General features: G+C 43.7%; 1 protein-coding gene across 1 annotated transcript; it reads right to left on the bottom strand.

Annotated features, from left to right (window-relative positions):
* Positions 1 to 1,165: 1,165 nt before the first annotated feature.
* On the bottom strand, positions 1,166 to 14,205 carry LOC149278961 (tudor domain-containing protein 1-like). Its single transcript, XM_089501579.1, has 11 exons — positions 14,200 to 14,205; positions 8,092 to 8,235; positions 7,690 to 7,842; positions 7,473 to 7,602; positions 5,209 to 5,394; positions 4,439 to 4,546; positions 2,840 to 3,040; positions 2,061 to 2,225; positions 1,590 to 1,709; positions 1,323 to 1,439; positions 1,166 to 1,197 (listed from the first exon to the last, which is right to left on the bottom strand). The coding sequence occupies exons 1-11, from the start codon at positions 14,203 to 14,205 to the stop codon at positions 1,166 to 1,168; spliced, it is 1,362 nt and encodes a 453-aa protein (XP_089357705.1).
* Positions 14,206 to 24,346: the final 10,141 nt, after the last annotated feature.

Here is a 24,346-nt window from a genome sequence, read left to right as displayed (position 1 = left end):
ATTTTTTGAAAGATGGCATTTTAACACTTTTGATTTAATCATTTTAGTGCCAGTCTGTCCTAAACATTGCAGTAAAATTTCATTTTTTTCCATTTTTAACAAACCCATTCTATCCAAACACAGTATTTCAGTATTTGTGATTTGTATTGAGAAACACCCCCCGAGTACAGGAATAGCCCATATGCACTGCGGCATTGAAGGGGTTAACACTGCACGATTGTTCCCTGAAGCTGCCCAATCTCCGGTACGCTTGTGACTGCAGGAAGGAGTCTCTATGATCCCTCCTATAGGAGTGAACAAAAGGCTTATGGGGGGTCGTTTTTGGCGTATTCATAGAATTTCTCCATTAGGTATGATGGGATTCCAACTCTAATTTTTAACAAATAAACCAAAAATACCCACAAAGTATATATTTCTGTAAAGCAGACAACCCAGACTATCGTATCAGGGGTATTTGGGCATTCTTCATGCAGCTATTTGGCCGCAGAAATTATTTCCTTTGCTTTTCTTCACCAACACCTCTGCGTTGCTTAGATTTTTTTGCACAGGATATGTGTTACGGCAGAGAAACCCAGACAAAATTGTTTAGCTGCATCTCCCGATTACGGAAATACCCCACAGTTTGGTTTTGAGGTCCCTCTTGAACATGTTAGTTATGCCAGCGATGTCGCAATTAAATTACTTAGCTAACTTTATTGTTTATTTTTTATTATTATTTATTGTATTATTTAACCCCTTAATGACAAAGCACGTACATGTACGGGCTCAAAATGCATTGTTTTCAATGGGTTTAGGGGACCGCCCATTGCCTTTTTTTTGTTTAGTTTTTCAGCTTGTGAGAAGAGCGAGAAACACGATTTCTCACTCTCCTACCTGCACCAATCACACTGTACTCTCCACGCAAGCCTCCATAGACCCGCTTGATCTCCTGTGTAGGGATGAGTCCCTGCCGCTGCAAGAAAGTCAGGACGTACATGTACGTCGTAAAGGGCTTTACTCAATGCATTTTTTTGGGGACGTACAGGTATGTCTATAGGGGACTAAAGCGGTTAAGCGCGGTTTGAATTAAATGATAAAGTATGGCTTATTAGTAGCATGGTAGCACCGAATGAGGCACAAGGTCATTAAAACTGACTGGATAGAAAACATGGAACCGTGTCACCAGTCAGACCGCGAAACGCATAGCCGTGTATCGTTCTGCCATCCAGAGAAGAGGGAACTGTGTATCCCCAAGTTATCCAAAATCACATTATGACTTACTTTACCGGGTCTTTAAGAGCCTAAGTAAAACGCATACGCTGCATGGTAGGTTCTCTACTAACCTGTATATTTGGCACAGCACATATCCCCCACTGACGGTCTGTAGCTCAACTTTGTCTTCTCCGCTTTGCAATACACGGCAATACCCACCATCACCTGTGTCAACTTCTGTATGTCAACTAAAGAGGTAAACACTTTACATTAGGAGTTTGCCACATTCACCATCCATGGCTGCCCATTAGGAAATATTCAATAACCAAAACCAATTTTTAACCATTATTGCAATGGTGATTTGAGGCTGAACAGTCAAGCAAGCGCAGCCCCCTCACCTCTGTTTTCTTTTGGAAAGGCGTAGAACAGGTCGGGACTGATCACGCTCAGTACGTGCGATTCTATGGGCTCATTAAGTGGCAATTCTACAGATTTCCACTGGCAAGGGATGCAAGATTCTAAAGTAAAACAAAAAAAAGAATATAGTCTGGCAAATTGCAAGCCAATGGGCCGTGTACAAGTGATGGCCTAAGACCATGGGCATTTCTTCTGACAAAGTACAGCTTTGTTTAACTTACTCAGGGAGTCATCGCTAAGTGAATGACTTGTACCAGACACTCGATCCTTTGAAGAAGATTCTCTACTACCCGATGGGTCTCTGACCATAGCCCGCGGACTTCTCGCATTATTATTAGTTACCAGAGCGACAGCTTTGGCAGAGGAGCTAGTCTTGCACGGTATCTGGACTGCCGGTTGGCCGATACTCCCTGCTGATATGTTTCCCCTGTTATCCTCGGAACGAGCCTCACGCTGGGCAATAAGTTTGTCGCTGACCAGCCTGGAGCTCTCGCTCTCCATTATTTCGACAGAGTAGCCATCCTCGCTCGTACTAACAGCTTTTGCCTGTAGCTTTGTCCCCGCAACCAAGATCTGCGGGGCTTTATTCCCCCACTTTTCTCCTGTCGCTTTCACCCCTGTAACAAATACACTTTATTAAGAAAGCAAGTCTACTAAAACATACATAGTAAAAGAAAAGGGTTTTTTTTTGGAACTGGAAGGTTCCCCTGATGGTGAAATGGAGAGACCCTCTTAGAAACTTTTTCAACTTCTTTATTTTATTTCTTTTTTTAAGGATGTGCCGCCACTCTTGCAAGTCGCTATCGAGGCATTTCAGTGACACCTAAACACTTAAAATGGGGAGGGGCCAGATACGGCCCCTACTGTCGATCTGTGATGTAGATCGCTTCCTGAATCAGTTCAAAGCCATGGCGGTCCTGGCACGTCAATTGTCACCAACTGCATGTTTGTGCATGACGTGCCCGGACCGGCAATTGTCATCAAGGTGTTAAAGTACCAATAAAAGGCCTCTGATTAACCACGTACACAACACTAGGCAATACTTGCAGTACCTGAGATTCTTCGAGGGGGAGAATGTATTTGTATAAAGTAATAAGAGAACTGTTAACCAAAATTTAACACAATTTTCCCTCTTGTTTGATTGTTTGACAAAGCTGCAGCTCAGCTGGGAGAAAAACAACAAGTTTGTACATTAACACTTCGTTGGCGTATCGCCCTGCAGGTAACTTACCGCAACTTTGCCCTTTGCCGGTAGGCGTATCGTGGCTGGTCTCCGTTTTGAGTGCCCCACCAGTCGGGCGCTTGTCAGCCACTTCCACTACGAAAGACGTTTTCGTCTGCCCGACCACCTCAACTGTCACAACGTCGTTGGCCACCAAAGACGCTACCGCAGCATATGTTTCTCTAGTCCATCTCTTAAATCGCGGCACACCTGCACACATAACGAGCCGGATTTACAAAAAAAAATTATTACTACGACTTTCTTTTATGAACACGGCCGTGCGTAGTGTAAGAAAGAGTCCCAACCTGCCAAGCTGCACTTTATGGCTTGTGACGGCAATTCCAACATATTGCTCTGAATGGGTCGTAGGCTCGACAGGGGCAACACTTCCACGTTTCCAAAATCAATGTACTCGACCAGTAAAGCCTCCTGTGACCTCTTATCTAGGATTTTAGCTCGATACCAGCACCTGTCCTCTGCAAAATCAAACGAATAAGCGATCGACGTCCTCCCAAACATGAAATATGAGGGACGTTCAAAAAGTCGCCATACTTTTTTTTTTTTTACTACAGTCACCTTTGTGATGCAATTTCCCCAATGTTTTAATGCCGTCAGCAAAAAATGTTTTTGGTTGAACGCGTAGCCACTGCACACTCCGCTGCTTACTTTCAGGGCTCGTATCGGTGAACCCGCGTTTCATCCCCAGCGACTCACTCACACTCACATTTTCTGCAACCTCATCAACTCAGCACACAAATGCGAAGATGAATTTGTGCTTCCGGTACCCCTTCTGCCCACAAAGAGCTTATGACAGAACGCTGCTCCTCTTTGGTGAAATTTATAAGTTTTGCAGCCATCTTCGCCCCAGACACAACCAAATCGCTACTCCTTCCACCTTCACCGTTTCCAACGAAAATATAAAAAGTGCGGAAAGTTTTTTACTGTCCCTCGTACTTTGCCTGTCCTCCAATAAGCACTCAGAACCCTCAGAGATGTCTTGCTCGGGTACACCTGTTTCCTAGCAGACCCATCACCCCATGTTTGTTACTTTTGCACCCTCCTCTCCGACAGATACAATATATGACTAAAAAACCTGGTCTTTCAGGCAATAATCTAACACGTAAAAACACCCGAATAATGAATAAATGTCCCGATACTCCAAATTCCTGAGGATATAACCCTCAAGGAATTCACAGATTATTGGATGACGGAGCCCGTGGCTCTTCTAGGTTTTTTTTTTAACTCTTCGCGACTGGTGACGTAGGGGATATGTCAAGAAAAAAATGGTTCTTGACAACGTATCTTTTATATCATGGGGCTTTGAGAGATCATTTAAAAAGTTTTAAAAGTGATGTGCAACCTGTAATATTTGCTCAATAAAGGACAAAATTGCTGAAAATCATTGGCCTATAGGGTAGTTTCCAAATCAGGGCAATTTAATATATTTTTTACATTGGCTTTAGTCCTACTTGTGCTGATTTTTTTTTAATTTTTTAAACCCATAGGATGGTTTGAAAACGTTGGGTTCCATTTTATCTCGCTGTGCTACATGATACTGTCCGCCATGTGAGGCTGCGGGAACGACAAACCACCAAAAGGTTTATTTACCTGCACACTGGGCGCTGCAGACCTGGCCAACAGCAGGCGTGAAGCTGGGAACGGGCGGCACTGCGGCGAAATGTTTACTCATCAACTCCATCAGCTTGAAAAGTTCCTCTGAATGCATCAAGTTTACGTCAAATTAGAGAACAAACAGAAAATGCTACTATATAAACATATTTATATTTACCGTATTTGCTCGATTATAAGACGACCCCCCCAAATTTCACTAGTAAATATTAATACACATATAAACTATTTTTTTCATATTTAATAAAAACTATGATTGAGAAAAATGCTTTTTTTGTTTTTATTTGCCAACCTGCCCCACAGTTATGCACATCTGCCCCCAGATATGCCTTATACCTCCTGATATGCCTCTTGAACCCCTATTTGCTACTCTGCCCCCAGATATGCCTTATACCCCCTATGTTCCACTCTGCCTCCCTGACATTCCTTTTAACCCCTCATTTGCCATGCTTACCCTCCCCCGACTTACCAGTGCTTCCCTAGAATTGTCCCCCGCACTTCAGATTCATTGGTGTCTAGTGGAGCCAGTTGGAGGTCTGTGCGATGTGAGCAGACAACCTCCGCTGCTGCTGCTGGCACTTCCACTGGGGCTTCTATGACTGAGCACAGGGAGGTCACGTGACGCCGGCGCTCCATCATAGGACCCCCGGCGGAAGTGCCGGCAGTAGCGGAGGATGTCTGTGCGCCTCGCTGCGGGGATCTGGATCTTAGTCAGCCCTCATAATGGGCTCATAATGGGAAAAACATACCTGTGTTCTGTAGTTGCTGGCAATAAAATTCCTCGGGGTGCTTTATTTCTGTGATGACGGCACTGAAAATGTCACCTACAGAAACCGCAGTCCCGCTTAAGACGTGGATCCGTGGCGGAGATTCGGGAGCATCAGACAGCTCCTTTTTTCTTGCTGCCTTGTCAATGGCCGTTACTGGCAAAGGACCTGTCGAAAAAAAACAAAGCTAAAAAGGTTAACCCCTTAACGCCCAATGACACAAACGGCCAGGTAACGACCAATGACGGCGTTGCTGTAATGCCTTAGATATAGATAATGAAATAAAAACACGGAGCAAATGCAAGATCTCCATAAATCATGCACGTGTAATGCTACATATACATGAAATAAATCTGGATTTAGAAGGGGCGTCTGTCCGACGTTGACACACTGCGGAGGGGCCAGACACGGCCCCCGATGCCGATCTCAGTGTTGCTGAATTCCTCAACATCGAGGCATTATAGCAACACCGTTCGGGTTTAAAGCCATGACGGCCCTGGCACGTCAATTGTCACTAACCGGATGTTAGTGCGTGACGTGCCAGAACCGGCAATTGTCATTAAGGGGTTAAATAAAAGGAGGTCTCCAGGGGCGAGGGAGATTTGGCCTGATCTCTGCCACTCAAAGGTTCAGTTTGTATGCATTTTGAGCCCGTACGTGTACGGGCTTTTGTCAGATATTTTATCATAGAAAACATGTATTCCATATATTCTGTACTTTACATGAACACAAAATGGAGTCAGAACCATTTTATTTTACTTAATTATGTAGTGATGATTTCTTTTTGTGTTTGTTCCCTCTATAATAGAGAACAAAGAAGTATTCATGTATATAGATGTTTCAGTATGTATGATACAATTAATGTTATCTTCCATGAGAAAGTTAAGGAGTAGACGCTGCATATCTTTAGAAATTTAACTTGGAATGGGGGATACATGGTAAGACTACCAAGGCCTGAGTTATTATCTAGGAGGTAACACCTGGCGATTAGGGTGACCAAGGATAAATTCCAAACACATATGTAATGGTTTTAAGTTAATTCTGAGACCAGAGCGTCTCTCACAGGTAAATTAAGAAATTACAACGGTGTAAATATGAGTAGAAATCCTAATTTTAATGGGTAAAACCCACCGTTATGATTGGAGAATTCCAATCAAGAGGTGGAGGCTATGATAATATCTGTTTTTAAGCTTATGTCTTGGATAATTAAAAAAAAAAAAAAAGAAAAAGGAAAAGGACGGACTGATTCACCAAATTTACCCCAGAGAATTGGAATCTAAAGATCCTGGCACCATATTTCACTCTTAGAGTTACTTGGAGTCCTAACCTATATAACTTTTAGAAAGTTATATTCTTTCCCACTTTATTTCTTGCCACTGAACCTGGATTAACTTCTACAAGGACCAGTTGGACAACAGCAACAAGTGGTGGTAAATATAATTGTTTTATTATTCTGAATAGAGATGAATTTTGTCTTCTTCATATAGAATTCCCTGTTTCTGGGAAATAATATATTGCATTATTGTATATGTCGGCTTGTGAGACTGCAGCTTATAACCCGTGATAATAACAATAATGAAAAGGTATTTTTACCTGTAGATGAAGTTTGACATCATTTGCATCTATTAGGAATTTCACTAATACTCGTAGACATTATTAAATTACTTTTTAATTTGTCATATTAGTTAAACTAATATAAGAGAGATAGTAATATCTTTATTACTGCCCTGATTATTATCAATTTTTGGTTGCTGAGTGGACTGGAAATTAATTGTGTGTTAGACTCATGTAGTACTAATTCATATTGATAACTATCGATAATATATTGTATTTGAATTGATTCAATTTTGACATGTTTTAAGAATGTTGTGTTTTATATTATGCACTGTGTGACTCATACATAGATTTTATAAATTGTATTCACAATAAATAAATATTTTGGATTGACTTTCTTGGTGATATATATCGGATTTGAATTATAATTTTCGGCGATCTGAAAGAATTTAGGATCGGAGATAAAATATAGGGTATCTCCTTATATTAATATTGTGGATGTGGTACTGCAATGTTTGGTAGCGTCGTTATTTTGTGTGTGTGACGAAATATTGGTTTTGCCTATTTTGTCTCATTAATATCCCTAACACTGTCATTAAGGGGTTAATATTTACAGAAAGGTACCAAGAAACGCATTTAGAATGTCAAGAGGACAATGCAAAGGCAACACGGCATAGAAACGTCCCTCTTACCAATCTCAGAGTTCTTTTCTTTTAAGATACGTCCTCCGTCATGAGCGGAAGCAAATCCTTTCTCCAGAAGTAGTTTGGCCACGTGTATCCCTGCGCGCACAGTAAACGTATCACTCAGAGAGGCACCAATCTGAGAGAATAAGAACGCCAAGAGACAAAGCTCCACGTCGGAAACAGAATCTTTTCCAGCCTACACACCTGAGGCTTGCACACATACATCCACGGCGTAACAGGGCACCTCTTCGCGCAGCACCTCAACAATGCCAACGGAAACTTTCTGCTGATCCATCAGTTTCCGGGATTCTGCAATGCAGTCTGGGGACCACCCGCTCAGAGGGGGAGCGACGGAGACCAAGAAACACTTCATCGCCTGGGGAAAATCACAGTATTTCTGTTTGCATGGTAAGTAGCAGTATAAAAATGATATGTAAGCAGCTTCTCCAGCTCATCATGGTCCTTCCCTGTATTTCCATAATTACACATTCACTAAACATTAAAATGACAAGCAGTATGGAATAATTACAAAAACCTAGTGCCAGGCCACCGGTAAAATGGATCTTTCCATTCACTCTTTAGGAGATAAGCCCCAGAACAGAAGGTTTCTGGAAGCCGGACTTACGAGCGGTGAAAGCAGCTCCAGGTCTTGATGCATGTTTTGCAAGTTGTCGAGCGTCAGCGCCTCCTGATTCCCGAAGTCGATGTACAGGACATGCGCTTTTCTCGTGGCGGCATCAACGTTCTGCACCAGCACCCTGTACCACTGCTGTAATAGAAACAACGAGGGGAGACAGAGGCTTCGTGAAACACAGAGATATCCTGGATTCACTGTGCAGAACTACGATCAATATAAAAAGGGTTTACGGGATCAGAGAAGTTACTTAGAAACAAATAACTGTGGATTTAGACATTTAAGTGTGGAGATCCCAGGGTAATTCATGTGTACTTAAAAAGCACCAAGGACAGTGGGTGTGATGAGACCTCTGATCAAAGAACAGTCGTCATCAATACTTAGCCAGGTACTGACCACAGACATATTTACTGCCCTTCCCTAGCGTTGTAGACAACGTTCCAAATTTTAGCAGGCAATTTTACCCAGTAAAAAAATAAAAATAAAAAAAATAAGCACATGGTTTTTTAGCCATTAAAAACAGCACCGCCAGGCTGCATCGGTCCAAAGGTCAGCTTCTAGCGAGTGGAGTTTGAGATATTCTGGAGATTTACAGATACCTCCCTCTTCTCTGCCACAGGTAAGGATGGTCTTGTGTGAGACTCCACTTGACAACAAGTATGAGGCCTTTCTTAAATTAGGAAAGAGTTACTTGACTGAAGCCAGCCAGGCGTTGGGCACCGCGAGTAAATAGGTTTAGTTATTATTCTAAGTGTATCTGGAGATTTCAGAGATAACATGGAGGCCCTCTGATGGTGATCATAAGCAACAAAACCAATTTCAGGTATAGCGAGAAGCACAGTGGTGGCCAAAAGTTTTGGTCTTCACCAAGTTTGCTGCTTCAGTGTTCTTAGATATTTTTGTCAGATTTTACTATGGCATACTGAGGTATAATTACAAGCATTTCATAAGGGTCAAAGGCTTTTATTGACAATTACATTGTTTATGCAGAGTCAATATTTGCAGTGTTGACCTTTTTTTAAAACCTCTGACAGCCCATCTCTTTATCCCTTACGTTATTTTGGCCCCATCCCTGTGGTTTGCCCAAGGATCAAAGGCTCACGGACCCTGTACACCCCTAGTGTTGGTCGGATCCCACCTTCCCCCTGCTTGGCGCCTGCCCGGGACCTAACCGCAAATTCATGGAACTGTGTGGCGGCTAGGAAGCATGACGATGCCCCCCAACAATTGGAACAGTGTCGCTCTTTTGAGGGTACATTAAGCACGTGGTGGGCAACACAACACGCTCAGCGGTGGTTACAGCGAGGGCGCCCGTTGGGAACCTTAGTTTTATTATCAATTTCTAGGACCGGGGTTTACCCAGCCGTGGCTATGGAACTCTGGCCCGGGTACCGTGCGGACTGTTCCCTGATCACGCTGCTTTTTGGATCGTAACATCTTTAGACCCTGAGCTCTCCATTGGCACCGCTCCCTCGGGATCACCCCGAAATAGTGACTCTTTGTTGGGTGGGCATTGCTGGCCGTAGAAATGTATGGTGGCGCCAGGCTGTCTGGTGGTTGAGGGGATTATACCTTCAATCGTATCATGTTTGCTGAATATATATATGTGTGTGTGCTGTCCTCAATAAAGAGAGTTCTGTTTTACCCCTACATTAAGTCTCAGCCAGTGCTTGGGGGAATATGAAGGGTTAATCCCTTAAGCAATTAAGCTTTCAGTGGCAAGGAAGATCTCCACGGCGGATCTACTCAGTCTGAGTACGGGTCTCCGACACACTGTCAACTTCTGGGCCACATTCTGACTGATGGTAGCCCATTCTTGCATAATCAATGCTTGGAGTTTGTTAGAATTTGTGGGTTTTTGTGTGTCCACCCACCTCTTGAGGATTGACCCCAAGTTCTCAATGGGATTAAGGTCTGGGGAGTTTCCTGGCCATGGACCCACAATTTCGATGATTTGTTCCCCGAGCCACTTAGTTATGACTTTTGCCTTACGGCAAGGTGCTCCCATCAAGCTGGAAAAGGCATTGTTCGTCGCCAAACTGTTCTTGGAAGGTTGGGAGAAGTTTCTTTTGAAGGCTGTGTAAGTACCATTCTTTATTCATGGCTGTGTTCTTAGGCAAAATTGTGAGTGAGCTCACTCTCTTGGCTGAGAAGCAACCCCACACATGAATGGTCTCGGGATGCTTTACTGTTGGGATGAAACAGGACTGATGGCAGCGTGCAGACGCGCTCACATCTGCCTTCTGCCATTCCTGAGAAAGCTCTCCACGGGTGGTGCCCCGATCCTGAAGCTGAATCAGTTTTAGGAGACGGTCCTTGCGCTTGCTGGACTTTCTTGGGCGCCCTGGAGCATTCTTCACAACAACTGAACCTCTCTCCTTGAAGCTCTTGACGATTCGACAAATGACAGCCCTGTTCAAAATCAATCAGCATCTCCAGGTGATCTTCAGCCTTGTCCATGTCAACACTCTCACCTGTGTTAACGAGAGAATCACTGACATGATGTCAGCTGGTCCTTTTGGGGCAGGGCTGAAATGCAGTGGAAATGTTTTTTTGGGGGGGGGGTTAAGTTCATTTTAATGGCAAAGAGGGACATTGCAATTGATTGCAATTCATCTGATCACTCTTCACACCATGCACGTCTGCTCTGGAAGAGTAAGGGTTGTAGACAAGCAGCATGTCCAGCTGTCTCTCTTAATTCTATTGCAACTGCTTTCAGAACGCGACACAAGCACTGGGACCTCTTAACACTTATTATACAAATGAGTGAATATGAAGTGAATTATACCACGCTGATTCTCCACCACAAAATATTTTTGAGTTTCTCTCAATCACATAAAAAACAAGTTTGCACACAAAAAAAGTGATATGTGCTCTTCAATAAACAAATAAGTTATACAGCCAATAGTAGCATATAGAGCTTTTTCAGTAAATATAAAAAAAATATCACACAATGGCTTTATTGGGGGGGGGGGGGGAGAAAAATGCGGTAAAAACATTTAAATACTTAAAAGGGACCTAACACAGACACAGATGTAATAAGGAAGTTTTATTTTACCGAGGGCCCTTCTCAGTAAGAAAATCATACATTAAACGTAATACACCATGGGGTAAAATGTAAAGGATGGTTACGGCTCTAGAACCTAACAAATATTTGGGGTATCCCCGTTATCGGAAATGTTGCTGAACATTAATTTGGATATTATTCAGCAGAAGACACCTAAACAAACCTGCAAAAGCAATGTTATTTTAGTATAGATGTTTACATGTTTCTATGGTTTCAAAAGGAAGCCCATTTTTTGTGGATGCATTAACCCCTTCGTGACAATGGCTGTTTTAACATTTCTGCGCTGCTCGTGTTGAGCTGTAATTTTGTTCTTCCACGTTTACTGAACCCACACAAGTTATATATTATTTTTTTCAGGACACGAAGGGCTAGCTTTAGATGTATCATTTACTATGATAAAAAAAAAGAATAAAATATGGTAAACATTTTTGAAAAAAGGACTTTTTCTTAAAAAAACTTTTACTCATCTATACAAACTAAAGAAAAAAACCTGCTAACTAGATTCTACTATTTGTCCTGAGTCTAGAAATACCCAATGTTTTATGTTTATGTTTTTTCTGCACATTATGGGGCAATAAGTAGCATTATGCTATTTAAAAACCATTTTTCCCGTGTGCTATTTCAGGTATCTTTGAAGCCGGCCAATGCAATTTACCCCATACATTTTTGAAGACTAGACACCCCGGTGTATTTCAAATGCTAGTATTATAACTCTTTCCATGCACTAATTCTACATCCAGCCTTTGTTGTGGTCATTTGTTTGAGGTTCTTTTTTTCCCCACACACATTTTACTTCAGGTATGAATTTGCCTGGCTGTTTGGGGGAAAAAAGGCCACATTTGGTGGATGATCATTTTTCAATGTTGGACTTTGACATCTGGAGATCCACTGCCCATGCCCTATTTGGTACATCTTTGATCCTGGCCAATTCAATGTGTCCAATAAAAACATACATTTTTGAAAACTAGACACCCCAGAGTATTTTAAATGCTGGTATTTTAACTCTTTCCATGCATACATTTTACCAGACTGTCAAAATTTGCAGTAGTATTTTAGGTATGAATTTACAGCTCCTGGTATTTGTCACTTTCACACAACACAACAATATGCGTTCTGCAACATCTACTGAGTTCAGTGATACCCCTCATGGGTTTGTTGGGTTGTGTGGGGGCTAACATTTGGGACTTCTGCATTTTACATATATGAATTTTGACATGTAGTCATCCTGCCCCCTGTGTTATTTGGGACATTGTTGAACCCGGCCAATTAAATTTACCCCATCAAATCATACATTTTTTTTTTAAAGTAGACTCCCCATGCGAGAATTGTTTGAAAATATAGTGCTAATTTTAAGACTTGCTTAAAAATTATATATATATACACAGTATATACATATTTTTTTCACACAGTATTTTAGGGAAATACAAACGTGGGCTACAAATAAAATTTTATATCTTTACACTGCTTTTGTGACCAAACAATGCAAAGCAACATTGTACTCATGCTTGCCCTGCGATAGGAATGATTTAGCTTCACCTGGAGACAGCACATGTTTTCCTTCCAACTAAATATATATATTTTTTACCTGGTCTTGGGAATATCTGGCCACACAGATTTCCCCTATGACAGGGGTATAGCCCTTCTTTAGGTTCTCAGGTTTTGAGTATATCTCCTGTAGTGTGGTTGTCAACTTGAACAAAGACTTCACTGATTTCTCGATATACGAATGTATAAAGAAATAACTTGGGTTTGAGAATTCCACAACAAAGCCCTATAAAAAAACCATAATATTGAAGTTCAGTTGGGCATTTCTTCTACAAGTTTTAGGTTTAGGTTTGCTCACCACACAATATCCAAACGCACCCTCTGTCTCCGCATTTACAGAGCACCTCTGGGGCAAACATAACCTTAATTTTAGTTACAATTTCCGTGCAACTCTGCCCCTGGCATTATCTGATAAGCAAAAAACCCCAAAACCCCACGAGATGTAAGAAATGAAATAGAAATATATAAACTGTAACCAGGCAAACGAACACCACCTGAATCTCTGTCCCTTTCCTTATTCCCGACTCTTGTAAATCGCATAAAAATATTTTCTTTTCGGTTTCCTGACGCTTTGAGAGATCACTAACAGCGGGTTCAACCTGCAGAAAGAATAGGAGAATACAACATACATTGACTACCTTCAGTCTAAAAGATGTTTCCGTATTTAGCAATAAGGCAAGATGCAATACTGAACAGTCACCAGGCTGGTGTTTTATTGAGACATTTAAAAAAAAGCGTAATGACTTTCAGGGAGATTTTCCAATGAAAAAGGAAAAACAAAAAAGGGAAAAGCTAAGGTTAGCTAGACTCATACCGTCTACGACTGTTTGTTACATTATTACAATCCATTGGAGAGAACCAAGAACCTAACTCTACTTCTCACTCCAGGTGGAATGATTGGGCTCCTCTATAACCCCAGAGCCCTCTCATTACTTAATACTTACAGCAAGGATCATTTCAGAAATCTTTACCAAAGGACTTGCTTTCTTTTCGGCAGCTTCAATAGGAACTCGGCAGCTGGTTTCGTTTTTCCTGAAAACAAAACCAGTAGTTGGAAAAGGATACTTGCTAATTTCTCATTCATTAGTAAGGTAAAGTATCAGATTTATGAGCAGTAATTCCAAGTGGCCTGTCAATACCCACTCTACAGAGGCTCCATTGTCTTACTAAAGTCAGCCGATCTAAATGCTATAGGACGATGCTCTCCTTAACAACTTGGACCAGCAGCCTCACGCAGATGAGCTACAGATCCACTGGCGACTTGGTGGAACTTGGGAACTGCGATGAGATTAGCAATCGCAGACTTCTAAAGGGCTGCATTCCCCTTCCGCAGAAAAAGAGAAACTTACACACTGGTCGGTTTGCATATGGCCGAGTGAGAAGCCCAGTCTTTTCTCTGACACTCCACTGAGCAATAGCATGTCTGCCGGCACTGGGAACACCTCCGTGACCCTGTCCCAAAGGGAAAACAGTAAATAAAACCGTACCGCCATATTACCGACAAATCCTTCAGCGCCTTGCACTGGAGCGAGAGCTAAAGCATCAGCAGGTATGACATGAAGATCTGGTGATCAGGATTTCACAGGGACATTCAGGAACGCCGAGCGCACCGCAAATATTTTAGCGAGCCATTGGGCTAGCGGTAAGTGCCGCTGAAGGATAAATAAGGGGAAAGGGACCTAATGGTAACGTATGTGAAACGTCACCTAACATAATTACGTAGGAAGGATGTCAAACAAAAAAAAAAAAGGCACATTTCACAAATCACATTGTTTTTCAGAGAGTGCTGCTCATCGCTCAGTTGTGATTACTTACCATGTAAACCACAGTGATGACAGCTTGTGGTCTGCGGCACACACTTTATCGTGTTAAAGAGAGCCGGGTCGCCGTCCACAGAGAAGATATTGTCCGGTAGTACATGTGATTTCTTCTGTTTTGCAGGCAAAAGATTCTTGCTCACCTGTTCACCCCCCAAAAAATGTTTTTCATGCGGTTGTAGCTTTAAAGAAAAACTCTACCAGGTGACAAATAAAAGGTCCAACATATTTCCTTAATAAAAAAATATATAAAATATACACGCACATATACATACACTAAACAAAATTGCAAAAGGGATTTCCAAAGATCAATTTGCCTTTTGTAAACGTAACCCCTTAAGGACCGGTTACGTAGGGGATAGGTCACGAAATATAGTCCTTGAGGAGCAAAGATATATCCCTGACGTCATGGGGTTTTGGCCAAAACTCTAATCTCCTCCGGAAAGGTCATCACTTATGTCACTGGGGAATCCCACTGATGCGGACGGAAGAGACTCTCAGGATCTATAGACACCATGATCGGGTACCCTGCCACTGTAAGCCAGCGGCTGGCATTAGTGTGAGTGCCGGTACGATGCAGCCGTATGACAAAGAAGACACAGGGATGCACAGCGTGATCAAAGGGCTCCCCATAGAATTCGACTGATTATTGTGGAGCCCCCCCCCAATATGGAAAACCCCCTATTTGCTGTCCTGGGAAACCCTAACAGGGTATGTCACTCCAAACTGGATCTCTTTACATTGAGCAGCTTGTAAAAAATAAAAAAATTCCCATATTTAGCCCGAAAAGAAAACATTAAAAATACCCTTCCAACGCCCTACAGCACTCCATACTTACCTAAAATAAGTTAAATTGAAATAAATTAAGTTGAATTGCGGGACAGTTTAACTTGGAGGATACTGCTGAACATAAAATAGTGTTTCTTTCTGCAATCACATATTTTCTGGGCGATAAGATGGTGGTTTTCTAACACTTTTTATGCCCTAATACTTCTGCCAGCCTTTCTCAAAGTTTGCGGTAATAATTTTTTTGTGTAATCAAGTTTCCACCTCAAACTTTGACAAAGGCTGGTGGCAGAGTAGGTGCATAGAATGTGTGAACACAATTCATTTTAAATAACCTAGGGTGTATAGTTTTCCAAACTATATGGTTTGATGGGGTAAATTGAATTGGCTGGCTTCAAAGACGGCCCTAATAGGACATGGGGGCAATATGACCGGATTTGAGATTTTGAAATGTCAAACCTCTACTTGTAATTATTGCCCTTTAACATGCAAAAAAAAAAAAAAAAATGGCATCTAAAAAAAAGCCATTCTTGTCCCTGACAAAATAGAAAATTAAAACTAAACACAAAGGACAGCAGAATATATATTTAAAAAAGTAAAAAAAAACAGCCCTGGGGCCTTACGGGTTTAAAACTAGGATTAGCTAATATAATGTACCAATGGAAAACAGGAGGGGTGCTTGCTGATAAAAAAAGTACACCTGTCAGGATATTTCATAAAATAAACATATATCAGACTTTGCGAGCTTACAATGTCTGCACTGTATTTCTGATATTTCATAATATGAAATATTATATATAATAAAATGATATTATACAAGTCACGTCAAGGATGGTGCTTGTGCCTTCTTCTGGATCAACAGTTAGGCTGAACTTAATTGGAGTGCAGGAAGATAATATTTTCGGTATTTAGTGGGGTAAGCAGTTTAAATAGTCAACGGGCCACCGATCACCCACATCTTGTCACTTCCACAAAAACAAGTCATATGTTGCTATTACTTACAAGATGAAAGTCTGCCCTCACTGGATGGCTTCGATAATCTCTTCCTACGCAAAAAATGAGAAAAAAACTATTAAGGCACAAAAAAAAAAGTTTGTAAGTCTATCACCCCAACCCTGCCCAGCTGCAAGCATGATCAATTAAAAAAAAAAAAGCTGCTCTTCCATCTTGGGCTAGTTTAGTGCCAAGAAGCGAGGACTAGTTTAGTGTCTAGTATTGTAACTGAAATGAAATAAAAAAAAAAATACTGAAGTCTTCTATATAGACCTGGAATCAAGACCCAATTTGGACACTGAAGATCAAAGGAGTCATTTGATACGCCGATACTCTCTAAAGTTAAGCACAAACATGAATACAATGTTCTTAGAATATAATTGTTGTCTATTGTTGTTATGGTAACCTTTTCGATATATTGTTTTTACCGCCAGAGGTATTAATAAAATCATACCGCCTCTTGGGATTCGTCTTTACATAATTCAACTGTATTCTGGAATCAAATACATTTATTGTTGTATTGTTGGATGTGTTTTGTCACAATTGTGGCTGGTTATTAAATGTTAGCAGAATTTGGCATAAAACGGGCCACGGCCACAGCGGAGGCATTCTGCTTACATCACAGAATAACAGATCTCGTATAGAAGGGTGTTGTGTTGACTTTTGGAAGGTGTAGCTCAGCCATAGCTGAGCAGGCGGACACTTGGGAAGTTGGGATAATCGGCAGCATTCACTATAACCGGAAGAGAGGTTATACGCCGATAAATATGGTAACATAGCAAGTATGACTCCTTTGCTAGCAAATGGAACGCGTGCCTCAGGAGACTCAAACCAAGAGTCATCGTTCAGGGGTATGAGGTACGCCTTCTGTTTCTAGAATCACACTGCAGCCCCCGTTCTGACTCTGGAGTATAGCGAGGAAAGGTTGTTCATGAAATATGGCGCCAGCGGCACACAAACCCCTCCTTGCCTTTTGTATCACGAGCTCCCCCAAAACCTGCAGCAGGAGACATAAGGTTCGGGTGCAACGGAGGGGTTTTCATGGATGAGTGGCCAACTCCTTCCGGGTTCCCGACATCCCACTCAGACTTCTGCATCATCCTGAGAACAAGAAATTAACAGGGTTTGAGGCGCTAAACAAAACACGAAGTGACAGGTTGCTACACTAGATTAGCCCCTTCAGTCCCCTATGGACGTAGCGGTACGTCCAAAAAACGCATCCCAAGAATCCCCTATGGACGTACCAGTATGTCCTGCCCTTCTTGCAGCGTCAGGGACACATCCCTGCCGCTGCACGGGAGATCAGGCTGTCGTTTTGACAGCCTGGACTCCGCCCTGACAGCAGAAGCCGGCATCGCCAGCTTTCTGCTGTCCGATCTGATGTGGGGAGAAACCATGTTTCTCACCCTCCTCCCATGCTGAAAAACGAAACTGAGGAAAAAAACCCCAAAAACGGCCATTTTTAGAGAATAAAATAAATAATAAAAAAAAAAACAATAAAGTGAGCTAAGTGATGTCAATTGTGAGTTCATGTCATTGTGACATCACTGGCATTAACAACATGTTCAAAGAGCTCCCTAAGAGGACCTCTAACCATTTTTTTTTAAATGCAAAATGTTTTTTTTTTTAAAGAAATAAATAACAAATAATAATAAAAAATCACCTTACATCCCATTGCCCTAAGATAACATCTACCAGTATAACCCTCCTGCCCCCGTTCACAACCCCCAAACCTGTGAAAAATAATAAAAATTCTATGAATAATGTACACCATTATAGTATGTTCCCTATAAGCGCTGGAAAGTATGGAAAATCTATATAAATTAGGTATTTCTGAAATCAGGACACCTGAATTGATAAACTTGGAGGGGATTTCCCATAACTATTACCTAATTTTGTGAGGATTCAGAGAGAATTTTTTTTTTTAAATTAGGTGATTTTTTCAAATTTTCGCTAGTTTCTACTTAATTTCTCATCTAAATTTTCAGCTAATCATCCAACTTTGGTATCAAAAGACAGCTCTATCTCTCCTTGAAAAAACAATATATAGTTTATATGGGTACACTGTGACAGAACCCTCCATCACTGGGGCCCCTGGAGAGGCCTGAGAGCCAGCCTCCTCCCTATCGACTATGGGCCCAGGCCTTGTAGAGACTTCTGTGTGTGGATACAGGGGTTCAGTCTGCTGATGTACCCCATGTTTTAGCACTCAGAGTATCAGAACTGTAACGTCAGCTGGACATCCTGTGGTAGGAAGAAGGCTGATTGTCTGTGTATTGTTAATTGTATAAGTGTGAAGTGTTTCCCCTGGTATTGTGAGTTAGCCCTTGTCTTAAGACCCCCTGTAGGTATGACTAGGTGTCACTGCTGCATACCTAATTATCAATTACACAACAGGTAGCTGTTAATCCTGTGAGCTCCTGTTATCCCTGTGTCCTGGCCATTGTCTGTCTTAAGCCAATTATATGTCTATCGTCATTCCACGTCTACGTCCCCAATTAATGTAATTATTTACGTCTCATGTCATTCTGTCCTTCCCCCGGATATTGTGTTGCAGGATTTGATCTAATTACTTCCTTCCTGCCATGGTAATTAGATCATGTGATATTTGTCTTGCCCCTTTTCTTACTTGTGTATATATAGCTCTGTTCTTTGGTTTTAATAAATGAGTCCTGCTTTCACCTCAACATGAGTGTTGCCTGATGTTTGGGGTGGGCTGTAGCCACACTGTGTAGCTAAGCTTCGGATAGCCACAGTGCCAATGCGGCTTCTGTGCAGCGACGTCCCTCCTTCTATCTACAACGCTGGTTCTGCCCGGTGCTGAAGGGTTACTTGTTGGTGTCCCGTCAGGAGGAAGCAACGTTTGGCGGGAGTACCCCAGTCGGGGTACAGGTCGGTCCCGTCACATTGGTGGCAGCGGTGGGGTTGCTTCCTTAAAGAAATTTGTTATGGTCTGATTTCCGGGGCCGGAAGTTTCCTCTTTCACACCGGAGCGGGACATCCAAAGCACCAGGATTGGTCACCCTTCGGGCAGAGAAGGAGCAACGCCAGGATCCTCAGCTATGGAACTGGAGTTCAGACGGCGTATGCAGGAGGCACGGGCCCAACCCGATGGACCTGTATCCGCTGAGGACGAGCTGCGGTGGAGGGATCATATCCGTCGGCAACTCTGGTGGGAGACTCTGCGATGGGAACAGGAATACTTGGGTAAGTGCCTCCCAACCAGCGAGGACATTTACTGGTTCCAGCTGGAGGCACGAATTGCCGTTGCTGGGAAAGCAGCCCAGGGAGGAATGGGTGTCCGAGTTAGACGGGCTGGTCCAAACCGAGATGATGTGGGATGACGGATACAGGGCGTTACGATGGTATGCAGCCGAGGCGGGTTGGTGCCTGGAAGGTACAGAGCCCACGGAGGGCTATGACTTTGGCGGCCTAGGATTGTTATGGGATAGTCTTCAGGAGGACCTGGATTTCGGCAGTACAGTGGAGTGGCGGATTATGGACATCCGAGATTTCAGGGAATTGGACCTCCCAGGTGCACTGAGAGGTGATTTTGACTTTTTAACTACACAGGAGTGGGAACTGGAAAAAGCATATAAAAAACTGTTTGACCGTGTTCACCAGTATGCCCCAGTGTCCATGGATTTTGTCGATTATTCTCCGAGGATGTTAACCCAGGATGGGGGGATGAGGCTGCGGTCTTCCCACCGGGGTCCTCCGAATGCTGGGTAGTTCGCCTCAGATCCACAACCCCCAGCTGAAGCGCCGACAACAGGGTGGGGAGCCCCTGGCCTCTGCCCCGTATCTGGAACAACAACAGGAATCCAGGGAGATGCGGTAGCTAGCCCACATCCCAGCGGCAGCAGGAGCACGAGGGAGTGGAGGGTGCTTGTCCCTCCTCCCCAGCGGCTGTTGGATAACCCGGGAGACAGCGCAGTCGGGTCATCTCCCCAGCGCAGATCCCAGTTGAGGGAGCTGAGAGTGTCGTCCCTCCTCCCCAGCGGCTGACAGATGAACTGGAAGACGGCGCAGCCGGCTCATCTCCCCAGCGGCAGATCCCAATCGATGGAGCCGAGGGTGTCGTCCCTCCTCCCCAGCGGCTGACGGATGACCCGGGAGACGGCACAGCCGGCCCATGTTCCCCCAGCAGCAGAAGGAGCATCAAGGAGGGGGTGCAGGTGGCATCACTCCCCCAGCGGTCAAGTGAGTGCACAGGAGATGGCGCAGACGGCCAGTCTCCCCAGCAGCAGCTCACAGATTCGGAAGTGGAGGAACCTGTCCTCCCTTCCCAGCCACAGATCCCAGTTCAGGGAGCCGAGGGTGTCTTCCCTCCTCCCAGTGGCGGGCAGATGACCTGGGAGATGGCGCTGCCAACCCATCACCCACAGCGACAACAGGAGCCCCAGGGAGAAGATGCAGGCATCATCACTCCCCAGCGACTGGGAAGATTCCAGAGAGAAGGTGCTGTAGCACTTCTCTCCAGCGGACAGTTGTATTTTTCTGGAGAGTCAGAGTGGGGCGGGGGAGTGCTGCTCTTGGAGGGGCAGATTATATTGGGGCACCAGTTTCGGGAGGGCATTGATGGGCTAAGTGAACTAACTGACTACGGAGTCAACCCGTTTGGGGTTTCCTCCTGTGTCAGTCCTATTTGGAAGGGGGAGAAGTGTGACAGAACCCTCCATCACTGGGGCCCCTGGAGAGGCCTGAGAGCCAGCCTCCTCCCTATCGACTATGGGCCCAGGCCTTGTAGAGACTTCTGTGTGTGGATACAGGGGTTCAGTCTGCTGATGTACCCCATGTTTTAGCACTCAGAGTATCAGAACTGTAACGTCAGCTGGACATCCTGTGGTAGGAAGAAGGCTGATTGTCTGTGTATTGTTAATTGTATAAGTGTGAAGTGTTTCCCCTGGTATTGTGAGTTAGCCCTTGTCTTAAGACCCCCTGTAGGTATGACTAGGTGTCACTGCAGCATACCTAATTATCAATTACACAACAGGTAGCTGTTAATCCTGTGAGCTCCTGTTATCCCTGTGTCCTGGCCATTGTCTGTCTTAAGCCAATTATATGTCTATCGTCATTCCACGTCTACGTCCCCAATTAATGTAATTATTTACGTCTCATGTCATTCTGTCCTTCCCCCGGATATTGTGTTGCAGGATTTGATCTAATTACTTCCTTCCTGCCATGGTAATTAGATCATGTGATATTTGTCTTGCCCCTTTTCTTACTTGTGTATATATAGCTCTGTCTTTGGTTTAATAAATGAGTCCTGCTTTCACCTCAACATGAGTGTTGCCTGATGTTTGGGGTGGGCTGTAGCCACACTGTGTAGCTAAGCTTCGGATAGCCACAGTGCCAATGCGGCTTCGGTGCAGCGACGTCCCTCCTTCTATCTACAACGCTGGTTCTGCCCGGTGCTGAAGGGGGTTACTTGTTGGTGTCCCGTCAGGAGGAAGCAACGTTTGGCGGGAGTACCCAGTCGGGGTACAGGTCGGGTCCCGTCACATACACTATTCACAGGAAACGAGAATCATCGCTGAACCGACATAGCGCAAAAATGGCAAAATTGCTCCGAGATTTGGGATTGAAGGGGTTAAAAGCTTTACAGAAACTACAGGACAGAAGTCGATCCACGTTCCTCGATGGAGGAAAAATTACATATCCAAGAAAAAGTTTCACCCAAATATGCACGTAAAAAAGTGTAATTAAAATTAGGGCTGAAACAACTAAATCGATAAAATCGATAATGAAAATCGTTGTCAACGATTTTCATTATCGATTAATCGAATCGATTTTTATCGATTATAAAATTATAATCCGACCTCAAACAGAGATCGGATTATAACACTAGAATCCAGATCCCCCGCAACGCTGCAGGGGACCTGGATTCCCCTCACTGTCAGCCAGTCTCTCGCTTCCGTCTCTCTCCCCCTCCATACACCCCTCTGACTCCTCCCCCCTCCCATACATCACTCTGCCTCTCTACCGCTCCGTTACTGACTTCATAGAAGCCTCAGCGTAAGTGAAGGTGAGTAACGGAGGCTGTCTGTGCGCATCGTTTAGACCCCCACCGGCTGGCAGAGGATCATCCTCTCTGTCAGCCGGAGTGAGGGTCTGCATCGCACAGACAGCCTCCGTTACTCACCTTCACTTACGCTGAGGCTTCTATGGGAGGGGGGAGGAGCCAAAGTGATGTATGGGAGGGGGCAGAGTGGTGTATGGGAGGGGGAGGAGGCAGAGTGATGTATGGGAGGGGGAGGAGGCAGAGTGGTGTATGGGAGGGGGGAGGAGCCAGAGTGGTGTATGGGAGGGGCAGGAGCCAGAGTGGTGTATGGGAGGGGGGGAGCCAGAGTGGTGTATGGGAGGTGGGAGGAGCCAGAGTGGTGTATGGGAGGGGGGAGGAGCCAGAGTGGTGTATGGGAGGGGGGGAGCCAGAGTGGTGTATGGGTGAGTTATAGTGGTGTATGGGGGGGGTATTATGAATTTCAGGGCATATAGGGGGTATAAGGCATATCGATATTAGGCATATCAGGGAGGCATAAAACATATCTGGGGGTAAAAGGTATATCAGGGGGCTCAGTGGCATGTAGGGGGTATAAGGCATATCGATATTAGGCATATCAGGGGGGCATAAAACATATCTGGGGGTAAAAGGTATATCAGGGGGCTCAGTTGCATATCACTGGCATATAAGAGGTATAAGGCATATATGGGGACAGAGTGGCAAGCTGGGGGTCAGATATGCATAACCGGGGGCAGTTTGGTAAATAAAAAATTTTTAAACAAGGCTTTTTTCTCATAGCTTTTATTAAATATGAAAAATAGTTAACATATGAATTAATATTTCCTAATAACTTTGTATTTAAACCTAGTTTGAGAAACACAGTGTTTGGGTTCTTGTAGCTTTTATTATTATGTCAGTAAAATAAGAAGGTGAATAGAGAGAGGCCATTGCAATAAAGAGATGAAAGTGTAAATTGTACGTTTTTTATTACATTATTTTAAATTGAAAAAAAAATAAATTTTTTTATCCGATTAATCGAAAAAATAATCGGCCAACTAATCGATTATTAAAATAATCGTTAGTTGCAGGCCTAATTAAAATACATTTTAAAGAGCGTGGAGAAATCTACAAAGACAAAGGGTTAAATTCACCATGGTGGATACCGAAATAGAAAGGGGCAGCTTCCGAGGGGTGGGGGAGCGCGAGGGAAAGGGGTAAAGTTAGGGGGGGAGATGAATAGGAGAAAGGGATGGGAATAGACCAGGGGTGTCCAAGTTTTTCTGCAGAGGGCCGCACTCATTTTTCACAGAAAATACGGCCTTTTTAGCTTTATAATGCATATTAATACAGAGTTATTCTATCAATACTGAATGACTTAAACCGTAACACAGAGTCCACAAACCATTTATACCAAGTTCAGCCACATAAAACGGCACAAGGATGGAGCACACTGCGGGCACACGCTGGATTTAAGCTGGAGCACACTGCGGGCACACGCCGGATTTAAGATGGAGCACACTGCGGGCACACGCTGGATTTAAGCTGGAGCACACTACGGGCACACGCTGGATTTAAGATGGAGCACACTGCGGGCACACGCTGGATTTAAGATGGAGCACACTGCGGGCACATGGCAGATTTAAGATGGAGCACAGTGTGGGCACACGCCGGATTTAAGCTGGAGCACACTGCAGGCACACGCTGGATTTAAGATGGAGCACACTGCGGGCACATGCTGGATTTAAGCGCATCATGGGCCTGCCCGGTGCTGAGGATTTTGGTGGCCGTTTTTGGCAATAAATAACCCCTCGGCATCGATGTGCGCTGGATAAAGATGACATCAGAGCTCGGCAGATAATATAGGACAGAATCTTATGTGATGGGAGTGGGAGTCATCAGTACACTAAAAAAGTCTTCATACACGGGACGCCTGAAGCCACAATTTACTGCTTTTTAATAAAACACGCAGATTGAAACACCGTATTTGCTCGATTATAAGACCACCCTGATTATAAGATGATTATGATTTCATAA

This window comes from Sceloporus occidentalis, unplaced genomic scaffold (assembly GCF_023333645.1).
Source record: "Sceloporus occidentalis isolate IW3139 unplaced genomic scaffold, rSceOcc1.0.p SCAF_176, whole genome shotgun sequence".
NCBI classification, from domain to species: Eukaryota; Metazoa; Chordata; class Lepidosauria; order Squamata; family Phrynosomatidae; genus Sceloporus; species Sceloporus occidentalis.
The sequence above is the reverse complement of the archived record's forward strand: the minus strand, read 5'-3'. Positions and strand labels throughout refer to the sequence as shown.